The 11,975-nt window shown below is 49.5% G+C and overlaps 1 protein-coding gene across 1 annotated transcript; it reads left to right on the forward strand.

Annotated features, from left to right (window-relative positions):
- The first annotated feature begins 5,386 nt into the window (after positions 1–5,386).
- On the forward strand, positions 5,387–9,034 carry LOC124693528 (eukaryotic initiation factor 4A-III homolog A). Its single transcript, XM_047227002.1, has 8 exons — positions 5,387–5,715; positions 6,054–6,294; positions 6,376–6,456; positions 6,887–6,994; positions 7,071–7,190; positions 7,809–7,976; positions 8,164–8,250; positions 8,612–9,034. Exons 1-8 carry the CDS (start codon positions 5,402–5,404, stop codon positions 8,723–8,725), a joined length of 1,233 nt encoding a protein of 410 aa, XP_047082958.1. The 5' UTR covers positions 5,387–5,401; the 3' UTR covers positions 8,726–9,034.
- Positions 9,035–11,975: the final 2,941 nt, after the last annotated feature.

Below are 11,975 nucleotides of genomic sequence, written 5' to 3' on the forward strand. Positions count from 1 at the left end.
AAAGCTAATGAGATCTACGACGATTTAGGGTTTTCACCGCATAATCGGATCATCCTACTCAGGATTGGGCCTCGCGCTCGCGCACGGTGACCATAAGCCGATCCTAGACAGGGCCTAAAAACCAACACGAGGTTGATCCCCGGAACATCCGTTCTAGGACTAGCAAACGCCACCCTACACGCCGCTGGATCCTCCGACCCCTTGTAAGGCCTAACTATTGCGGATGTTAAACTAATCCTTGATGAACAAGGAGCAACCGTAACGGATCAGATCTACTAAACTATGATCAAGCGGAGTGCCGCCCCTACACCTAAGATAGGTGTAAGGGCGGCTAGACATGCAAGGGTTGCACTACGAAAGCATGTAATATGAAGAACAATGCTAACCCTAACATGTCTAAGATAACTACGTTGCTCGCCATCAAAAAGGCTTCGAGTACGAGCAACGCATGAACAACGTAGGCAGGCTTGTGCTGCCTAGATCGCAAGATGCGATCTAGGCAGCATGATGCTTACCGGTAGAAACCCTCGAGACGAAGGAGTTGGCGATGCGCCGAGATTTGTTTGTGGTTGAACGTTGGTTGTTGTTTATTCCATAAACCCTAGATACATATTTATAGTCCAAGCGGACTTTCTAATGTGGGCGTGCACCAAACCGTGCACGAGTAAGATTCTAACTCTAAACTAAGATGCGATCTAATATGTTACAGATACACGGGCAATTAAGCCCAACTTGGTATAAAAGGCCGATTCACGTATTACTTCTATATATATATATATTCTTCACGTCCATCTTGATCGCGGCCCACCTCTGACTCGGTCAAATTCTGGTGATAACAGAGTCATGTACCGGGGGTCACGGGGCATCGAAATCCTCCCGGGACCCGAAACATGGACTATAGCCCACGAAAACGGCCAGAAATGCTCGAGATCACGAGTTTTGACGATGCCGCCAGAGTCGTGTACCGTGGGTCACGGGGCATCGAAATCCTCGTGGGGACCGAAAACGTGGACTATAGCCCACGAAAATAGCCAGAAATGCTCGAAATCACGAGTTTTGACGATGCCGCTAGAGTCGTGTACCGTGGGTCACGGGGCATCGAAATCCTCCCGAGACCCGAAAACGTGGACTATAGCGCACGAAAACAGCAAAAAATGCTCGAAATCACGAATTTTTGATGATGCCGCTAGAGTCGTGTACCGGGGGCTCACGGGGCATCAAAATCCTCCCGGGACCCGAAAACGTGGACTATAGCCCACGAAAACGGCCAGAAATGCTCGAAATCACGAGTTTTGACGATGCCGCTAGAGTCGTGTATCGTGGGTCACGGGGCATCGAAATCCTCCCGGGACCAGAAAACATGGACTATAGCCCACGAAAACAGCCAGAAATGTTCGAAATCGCGAGTTTTGACGATGCCGCCAGAGTCGTGTACCGTGGGTCACGGGGCATCGAAATCCTCCTGGGACCCGAAACCGTGGACTATAGCCCACGAAAACGGCCAGAAATGCTCGAAATCACGAGTTTTGACGATGCCGCTAGAGTCATGTACCGGGGGTCACGGGGCATCGAAATCCTCCCGGGACCCGAAAACCGTGGACTATAGCCCATGAAAACGGCCAGAAATGCGCGAAATCGCGAGTTTCGACGATGCCGCCAGAGTCGTGTACCGGGGGTCACGGGGCATCGAAATCCTCCCGGGACCCGAAACCGTGGACTATAACCCACGAAAACGGCCAGAAATGCTCGAAATCACGAGTTTTGACAATGTCGCTAGAGTCGTGTACCAGGGGTCACGGGGAATCAAAATCCTCCCGGGACCAGAAAACATAGACTATAGCCCACGAAAACAGCCAGAAATGCTCGAAATCGCGAGTTTTGACGATGCCCGCTAGAGTCATGTACCGGGGGTCACGGGGAATCAAAATCCTCCCGGGACTAGAAAACATGGAATATAGCCCACGAAAACAGCCAGAAATGCTCGAAATAGCGAGTTTTGACGATGCCGCCAGAGTCGTGTACCGTGGGTCACGGGGCATCGAAATCCTCCTGGGACTCGAAACCGTGGACTATAGCCCACGAAAACGGCCAGAAATGCTTGAAATCACGAGTTTTGACGATGCCGCTAGAGTCATGTACCGGGGGTCACGGGGCATCGAAATCTTCCCAGGAACCGAAAACATGGACTATAGCCCACGAAAACGGCCAGAAATGCTCGAGATCACGAGTTTTGACGATGCCGCTAGAGTCATGTACCGGGGGGTCACGGGGCATCGAAATCCTCCTGGGACCCGAAATCGTGGACTATAGCCCACGAAAACGGCCAAAAATGCTTGAAATCACGAGTTTTGATGATGCCGCTAGAGTCGTGTACCAGGGGTCACAGGGCATTGAAATCCTCCCGTGACCTGAAAACCGTGGACCACGAAAACGGCCAGAAATGCGCGAAATTGCGAGTTTCGACGATGCCGCCAGAGTCGTGTACCGGGGGTCACGGGGCATCGAAATCCTTCCGGGACCCGAAAATCGTGGACTATAGCCCACGAAAACGGCCAGAAATGCTCGAAATCACGAGTTTTGACGATGCCGCTAGAGTCATGTACCGGGGGTCACGGGGCATCAAAATCCTCCCGGGAACCGAAAACATGGACTATAGCCCACGAAAACAGCAAGAAATGCTCGCAATCACGAGTTTTGATGATGCCGCTAGAGTCATGTACCGAGGGTCACGGGGCATCAAAAATCCTCCCGGGAACCGAAAACATGGACTATAGCCCACGAAAACAGCAATAAATGCTCGAAATCACGAGTTTTGATGATGCCGCTAGAGTCGTGTACCGGGGGTCACGGGGCATCAAAATCCTCCCGGGACCCGAAAACGTGGACTATAGCCCACGAAAACAGCCAGAAATGCTCGCAATCACGTTTTTGACGATGCCGCCAGAGTCGTGTACCGGGGGTCACGGGGCATCGAAATCCTCCCGGGACCCGAAACCGTGGACTCCGACGAAAACGGCCAGAAATGCTTGAAATCACGAGTTTTGACGATGCCGCTAGAGTCGTGTACCGGGGGTCACGGGGCATCAAAATCCTCGTGGGGACCGAAAACGTGGACTATAGCCCACGAAAATAGCCAGAAATGCTCGAAATCACGAGTTTTGACGATGCCGCTAGAGTCGTGTACCGTGGGACACGGGGCATCGAAATCCTCCCGAGACCCGAAAACGTGGACCATAGCCCACGAAAACGGCCATAAATGCTTCATATCACGAGTTTTAATGATGCCGCTAGAGTCGTGTACCGGGGGTCACAGGGCATCGAAATCATCCCGGGACTCGAAAATCGTGGACTATAGCCCACGAAAACGGCCAGAAATGCTCGAAATCACGAGTTTTGACGATGCCGCTAGAGTCGTGTACCAGGGGCCACGGGGCATCGAAATCCTCGTGGGAACCGAAACGTGGACTATAGCCCACGAAAACGGCTAGAAATACTCGAAATCACGAGTTTTGACGATGACGGTAGAGTCGTGTACCGTGGGGGCAACGAAATCCTCCCGGGACCCGAAAACGTGGACCATAGCCCACGAAAACAGCCATAAATGCTTGAAATCACGAGTTTTAATGATGCCGCTAGAGTCGTGTACCGGGGGTCATAGGGCATCGAAATCATCCCGAGACCCGAAAGTCGTGGACTATAGCCCACGAAAACGGCCAGAAATGCTCGAAATCACGAGTTTTGACAATGCCGCTAGAGTCGTGTACCTTCCTGGGCGCGGCGTTCCTAGCGGCGGATGGTGTGGCGGCGCGGGCGGCGAGTTGACGCGCGGTAGCCAGATCCAGCCGCCGCCGCTGCTGCTCCGCCCCCTCGCGCTCGCAGTCCCGCCTGGACCACTCTAGTGCGGCGTCCTCGGGGAGGCTGTTGACGGCGGGCACCAGGTCCTTCAGCGACCTGGCGATCGCCTCCGCCACCGCGGCATCCTCCGCGCGCTTCGCCTCCTCCTCGGCGAGTTGGTTTGCGGCGGCCTCCTTCTTCGACGACTTCCTCTTCTGCCCGCTCTGCGTAGAGAAAGGCTGGTCGCGGATGACGAGGGTGCCACTGCTGCTCCCTCTGGTCGGCGGTGGCGACGCCGGTTCCTTCTTGACGGTCGAAGGAGACGCCCACTCCTGCTTGACCCTGGCCGGCGTCGACCCGCCGTACCTGGACGCCGATCGCAAGCCAAACGAGGAGGAGGATGGCGCCATCCTCCTCGGCAACCAGAAGCTACCGTGCCGGCGCGACACGGTAGTCGCCACCGGCGGCGGCATCCCCAGGACGGGGGAGTTTCCGTCCTCGATGTGCGCGAGCACATTCTCGAGGGTGCGGCCAGGCGCGCTCCACCATCGGCGTCGGCCGGTGGTGTTGTTCCTTGCCGGAGGAGGAGGAGGGCCGTCGTACGCCGCGAGTTCGCGTTCATACCTGCGCCGGAAGAACGCGATCCACGATTCGTGGTTGTCGGGGAAGAAACGCGGATCCGCGCGCTGCTCGTCACTGAGAGTGACGAGCACCTCGTCGATCGCCGCTTCGAGTAAGGCCCCACCCGTTGGCGGCGGCGGGATCGGCACGCCGCCTGCGCTCAGCCTCCATCCCCCCGGTGCGCGGAAGTCCGGCACCGTCGTTCGCCATTGCTCGTTCGAGTTCGGGGATGATTTGGTGGAAGGCGAGCGAGGTGAATGCGGGGCAGACGCGGTAGTTCGGCGATAAATAGAGGTAGGCGCGCGTGAAATCGAGGCGACGGCATTAACTCGCCGCGTGGAAGCTACGCGGCCGGCGAATACTGACCGGCGGCAGGCTTTTACAGCGCGCGGAAGACGATGCGATGAGGACGACGATCGGTGTCTCTCGCCGATAAGTTGGGGCCACCAGACGCGCGGGAAGTTTCCGCGACGTTTCGCACGCTTTCGTTTTGTCCGGAGTCCCGAGCGCTCCCCGGGGGCCGGGGATGGCGTGGGATCGCTGACTGAATTTAGGCCCAAATCTGGACAAAATCGAGGAACCGGGGGCGCGACTAGGCCGAATTTCGCCGTTCGGAAAAAAAACGTCGTGGTCGGGGGAGTGGGATGCTCTTACACGGCACACGACACGGGCAGCACGCAGTCTTTTTCTGAAAACACCCTGGAACCTCACGAAACTTACATGGCACACGGCACGGCAGGTCGGCAGCACACATTGTTTTTCTGAAAACACCCCCGAAACCTCACGAAACTTACGCCCTTATCAAACTGTTATGCGGCATTCCTTCCTAGTATATATTAGCGAAAAACCCAATCTACCAGGTACCCACGCGCAAAAAAAGAAGAAGTCTCCCGTCTGCTGCTCACCACGTTTCGCCCACCACCCACCCACCTCTAGGGTTTCCCCAATGGCGGCGGCGGTGGCGACCACCTCCAGGCGCGGCCCCGGCGGCGGCGGCCGGCCGATGGACGACGAGAACCTGACCTTCGAGACCTCGGCGGGTGTCGAGGTCGTGGGCAGCTTCGACGCCATGGGCATCCGCGACGAGCTGCTCCGCGGCATCTACGGCTACGGCTTCGAGAAGCCCTCGGCTATCCAGCAGCGCGCTGTGCTCCCCATCATCACCGGCCGCGACGTCATCGCCCAGGCCCAGTCCGGCACCGGCAAGACCTCCATGATCTCCCTCTCCGTCTGCCAGATCGTAGACACCTCCGTCCGCGAGTACGTCTCCTCTCCGCCAAATCCTCCTCATTATTAGCTTGACTCGATGGAGGAATCAGTCATGTTAGGTGGACGTTGTTTGGCCAAAAACATATGTTCTAGGGTTGGTTTACTTATTTATTATTATGCGGAAAATGTAGGCAAGTCTGGTGTTCTAGATTTGTGGCAGCATGTCAGATTTTGACTTAGATTTCTGTTAAAACAATCAATGGTTTCATCTGCTGTTAGAATGATTCCAAATCATTCAATACCCCTCCAACACATTGGCACTGTATAATGCACATGGAACACTTGCTCCAGAATCACAAAGCTCAATGGGTATAATGTTGATTTTGTAGGGTGCAGGCGTTGATACTGTCGCCTACTAGAGAGCTTGCCACGCAAACAGAGAGAGTGATGCAGGCTGTTGGCCAATTCATGAGCGTGGATGTGCACGCTTGTGTCGGTGGCAAAAGTATTGGTGAGGATATCAGGAAGCTTGAGGCTGGAGTGCAGGTTGTGTCTGGAACCCCGGGCAGAGTCTGTGATATGATCAAGAGAAGGACTCTGCGCACAAGGGCCATCAAGATACTAATTCTGGTTAGTGTAACTCTTGTCATATTGCATTTGTTTTTTTGCATTTGCTCAAGTTCTACGAGCCTTAACATGCTTTTGTAATAGGACGAAGCCGATGAGATGTTGAGCAGAGGTTTTAAGGACCAGATATATGATGTCTACAGATATCTTCCCCCAGAACTTCAGGTTGGTCTTTGAATTCCTCTACTGCTATCTTGTCTAGCCTTTTAGTCTCTTGTGTCAGCATGCTGATACTTTTTAATACCGAATTCAAGTTGTCACCTCACTGTATTTGTTACTCTTTTGCCTTTCCGACTGGACTGTTTAGTTGTGATATACACCAAGACCGTGTCTTGCACCTCTTTTGCTATAATCATCTTGCCGGTCGCTAGTCATGCTTAGTCAGATTTGTGTGTTACTCATTTGTTTCCTATTGTTTTTCATCTTTTTTTCTGCATGTTACTAAATTACATTTGTGTCATTTCTGAAGTAGTGAACTGATAGTGGTGGAGTTAAACGTAAACATGAGCACTGAATCTTTAGTTGATGACTAGAAATAATGGCATCTCCATGTCAGAGATCCCTTATACTTTTCTAATTGTTGAACCATATGCAGGTTGTATTGATCTCTGCAACTCTGCCTCATGACATATTGGAGATTACTAGCAAGTTCATGACTGATCCAGTCAGGATCCTTGTGAAGCGTGATGAGTTGACCCTAGAGGTAAATACCACCACTTGTTTTGCTTGATTATATTTTATCTTATTTGGCACTTACATTTTTCATGTCATGTCTGTAGGGAATCAAACAATTCTTTGTTGCTGTTGAGAAGGAGGAATGGAAGTTTGATACCCTGTGTGATCTTTATGATACATTGACCATCACCCAAGCTGTCATTTTCTGCAATACTAAGAGAAAGGTAATGTGTAGCTCGGTTGAATTATTCATATTATTCACAGGCCTTTGGCAATAAATTGCTGTTACTATAATCTCTACACCCCAGTTACCATTTGTCTCCACCAGTTTCTTGTTTATCCTTATGGATATGTCATATCCTTTTCTTGCCTATTTTTTCTGCATCTGGGATTTATTCCTTTTCTCCTGTTCCTTGTTGACTAATTGGTTTTATCAGTTTAACGTTTTGGATTTGTTATTGGTTACTCCATTAGATTAGAGCAATTTGCTTTTTGACCAAACTGTGTGCAGTCTTGTCCAGCTTTTCTTTTCTTTTCTGAAGGTTATGCAGCTTTTTCAACTATACTATATGTTTAATTGACATATTTGACGGATAACCACTTGCTAAAGTGATACTTGTCTTGTGTCAAAACATTTATTAGTTCAAGTAGGGCAATCCCCACAATCGGCACCTCGCAAGAAGACATTTTATTTTTTGATATTTTGGATTGGCTTTTGTAGTTACCCTACTTACTGTAGCAATGTGCTTCCTTTGACTAAAGTGGTCCACCTTTTCAGAAGGCTGTCCAGGTAACAATTGATGTTTTACCATATGCTAATGTGATAATATTCTCTTGTCCAGGTGGATTGGCTTACTGAAAGAATGCGCACCAACAACTTCACTGTATCAGCCATGCATGGTGACATGCCTCAAAAGGAAAGAGATGCCATTATGAGTGAGTTCAGGGGTGGTTCCACCCGTGTTCTAATCACGACAGATGTTTGGGCTCGAGGGCTGGATGTCCAGCAGGCAAGTCTTGTTGCTAGTTTTAGTAGTGTTCATTTGCTACTAGCGTCAAATACATGCTTGCATGATGCTCCTCTTGATTACTGGCTGCATTTGTTTTCATTTGTCTAGTTTTTTTAGCTTTCATTTGTTCATATCTTTAAGGATGTATTTGTATGATTACTGACTACATTTATTTTCATTTTTCCAGGTCTCTCTTGTCATTAATTATGATCTCCCGAATAATCGTGAGCTCTACATCCATCGCATCGGCCGCTCTGGGCGTTTCGGACGCAAGGTAAAGTTACACATTCCTGCTGCAAAACTTAGACACCCCTTTTATAGCACTGCTTCTCCTCTACTTTTGACTTAGTTCAGAACTAGAGAACTGTTTTAGTTTATGCGCCGCTCAAAAAAATCATACCAATAATTAGAAATATTCAGCAATACTGTGTGAATAATAAGGATTGTTTATGTAGATTCAATTATGTAGGACATTTTTGTATAAACTTTATAGGAAGTGGACATGCAAGACATGAGTAATCTGAACTGAAAGTTTTGTCCTTTTACCCAAAGACTTATCCTAGTATAAATTATGGTCTGGTGCAAATGTTTTTGTCTTCCACATCATTCTTGCTTGACATGTATGCCGATTGCAGGGTGTTGCGATTAACTTTGTGCGCAAGGACGACATCCGTATCCTGAGAGACATCGAGCAGTACTACAGCACACAGATTGATGAGATGCCGATGAACGTCGCTGATCTGATCTGATCGGTGCTGGTGTTGCTGTTTTGTGTCTGATGATGAGGCCGATGGTAAACTCAACTTGAACTGTTGGAGTGATCTATCCCTCTGTGCGTGTGGTTTGGGTTGGAAGTGTTTGGGCTTTTGACTATCTCCGCTGTAACTTGAGCGTAGTGGGTTTGGTTGCTTTGGGCGGTGAACGAGATTGAAGTGTACATATTCTTTCCAGGACCAGATCTCATGTAAAACACTGTTGTTGCTCGTTTTTGCTTTGGACAACATCACAATTTGTTTTTTTTTTGTTTTTTCGATTTGGTAGTAGATTTTGGCGAGCTACATGGTCTGCTTTACTTTTCAGTCTTTCTGATTTTAATTCATGGCCTGAACACATGTCAGTAGGAAAAACAACAGGGAATGGTTTTGATTTGAGTCAGATTGTGGCTATATGTCTTCATCTTGAGGTTGGTACGTTTTGGATTTCAGTGGCTTTGTGCAGCTGGGTGTAATGAAGCATCCTTTATCAAAAAAAAGTCTTCATCTTATGTTCAAGAGACTATCTTGTAGTATGCTCTTAACTTTTTCTGTAAACAAATGAAAAAGCCTTCATGCCTGGGATGTTTGGATCAGTTGGAAAAAACATCATGATATAAATAAATGTATTTTCTCCCTCCAGAAAATAAGTGACTTGAATTTGTTAGAACTTACACGCTTAAAACGCATCTGGGTATACGAGAATAGAGGAAATATTAGGTTGATACTAGCAGTGTGCATGGTCGTGGTGCTCAACTACTGGCCGACGTGCACGCCCGACTGACAGACCAGTATAAGATGACATAATTCAAGGAAGACCAATGAGCTGTGCTACAAAATCAATTTTGAAAGCTGTTTCTTTTTTCATTAAGCAAGCTGGACTCGTTCTACTCGAGTAGTAGTACTTTTTGTTTTGTAGTATATGCTGCACTGGTCGGTGCATTTAACATGTATGCACAACTCCTCCCTTCCATTCGGCCAAAGAGAATTTTTTTTCATTTCGTTTCCCAGAATAACACGTACTGTACTACTAGTATTGAAAACACACCACTTGAATAGTTCCGTCTACGCAACCCTCGACTATCTGCTGTATCGACCGATCACATCCATGGCGGAGGATGCGCCGGCGGCGAAGCGGCTGGCCCGCGCGGGGTCCTTCTCGGGCGTGTGGTGGAAGCTGGGCGACGCCGCCGTGGACCCGTCCGTGGCGGAGCGCCGGCTGCGGTCCATCGCCGACGAGGAGGCCGACCTCAGGGCCCGCATCGCCGCGCGCCAGGCCGGTGCCCGCGGGGTCCGGCGCAGGATCGCCTTCGCCTCCATCGCCGTCGAGGTTCTTCTTTTGACTTTGAGACAAGTGTCTCCTAGCAGCTAGCTTCTTCTTTCAGTCTTGACAGTCGATCTCCACGCCACGCACGCATGAGCTGTTGTGATCGATCTGATCTGATCTCATCACCTCCTCGATCTTGCCAGGCTCTAGCCTTCGTCCACGCCTACTGGACAGCGAGGCGGCGGCGCCATACCGTTGGGTGGAGCAAGAAGCTCCTCCTCCTGCTGCTGCCTCCTCTGCTCGCCATACCCGCCTCCGCCGCCATTGTCTTGGCCGCATTCGCCAAGTTCCACAAGATATGTAAGCAAATTCGCTAAGCGAGCGTCCCTCCGTCCGGTTTGCTAGCTTGCTCCGCCGGAAAGAACGTTGATCAAGAACGTTGTTGGATCAAACAAATCATGTTCAAAACCCTTTCGAAAATGCATGCATGCACTAGATCGACCAGTCAATATGGTTTATACCTACTAATTAATAAATTCTGCATATATATATATATATATCGTGAGTGCAGTCGACGGGAGGGACCAGCGGAGGCTGACGACGCTGGTGGCGGAGCGCAAGGCCAAGATCGGCCAGTTCAGGGGCAGCCACCACAACATGCAGAAGCTCCTCGAGGTCCCTTAATTTCTGCCTGCCTGCCTCAGTGCCTCTCCCTCTTCTCTGCACGCTGGCTGTAAATTCTCTAAGTGAAAAAATAAAAGAGAAGAAGCAATGTGTGCACATTGCAAGTTCTGAATGAATCCTAATTAGTTGGTTTGATGCATGCAGAAGTACGATCCAGACGCCGCCGCCGCTGAAGCCGATGCCGGTTCTGACCAGCCGTTTACCGCCGCAGTGTCCAGGATCAAACGGAGCCACTCGCGGCTGAGCATCTACAAGGTACATATATATTATGTGTAGCTAGCAGCTACGACTCCATCATTTCTCAAGCGTTGAGAATTGATATGAGCCAGCAGATACACAAATTAAGTTAATTATGACGATGCTCCATGCATGGATGCAGAAGCCTGATCATCCGGTCGTCGCTGCTGAGACCGCTAGTGCTGATCTACCGCCTGCTGCCGCCGCCGTCGCCGCTTCCACGAGGATCAAGCGGAGCCACTCACGGCTGACCTTCCACATCGGCGACGAGTGAACCATCGCACGCACGCCGATGTGTGGATGATCATGGCGAATAGGACGTCGACGCTTGCTTGTTTCTCACCATCCATCGTCTAATTGTTGCTCGGCATGCCGCAAATTACTACCAGCAGTGGAAAAGGGAAATCATGTACTCCCTCCGTCCATAAATAGATGTCTTATATTTGTCTAAATTTAGATGAATCTATACACTAAATAGTGTCTGTATACATCCAAAATTTGATAAATCTAAGACATCTATTTATGAACAGAGGTAGTACAAATATACTTTGTAACATAAGGTTGCATATGGAGTTGGGACACTTTTATGATTCCATTCAGATTGTACATTCTTGAGATATCCTGGAATGCACAGGCTCGCGCCTACAGCAATACTAGTGCAGTACTAGAGATATATTTGGTCTCTGCCTTTCCCGTTGCCGAGGTACAGTTTTAAGACTAGAGATATGGAATTCATGTTGAGAAATAAAGTTAATTGTACAGAAATACATGGGAAATTTTTTTTTTATCGGTCCATCACCTACCGCAGCTGGTTTACAGGAGGAGTTCGATAGAAGTTACACGGCGGGAATCTCAAAGCAACTATGTTTCCTAGACGCCACACGAATCTGAAAGTATGAATCATGTATCGATGGAAAAACACTGGTAGTAAGATAGCGGCCTTTGCCAATTTTGTTTGTAAGCACGCGTCTGTATATATTATATTTCACAAATAATACTAATACCGATGCTACTATACCGAGTACCGTAGTAGTACCATCAACCCATCATCTTGCATTA

This window comes from Lolium rigidum, chromosome 2, assembly GCF_022539505.1.
Source record: "Lolium rigidum isolate FL_2022 chromosome 2, APGP_CSIRO_Lrig_0.1, whole genome shotgun sequence".
Lineage (NCBI taxonomy): Eukaryota > Viridiplantae > Streptophyta > Magnoliopsida > Poales > Poaceae > Lolium > Lolium rigidum.

Excerpts from the sequence above, each read along its gene's own strand:
- LOC124693528 (XM_047227002.1), top strand. The coding sequence starts at position 5,402 with ATGGCGGCGGCGGTGGCGACCACCTCCAGGCGCGGCCCCGGCGGCGGC. Across the intron at positions 6,457-6,886 it reads ATCTTCCCCCAGAACTTCAG|GTTGTATTGATCTCTGCAAC; the intron begins GTTGGTCTTTGA and ends AACCATATGCAG. Across the intron at positions 7,977-8,163 it reads GAGGGCTGGATGTCCAGCAG|GTCTCTCTTGTCATTAATTA; the intron begins GCAAGTCTTGTT and ends TCATTTTTCCAG.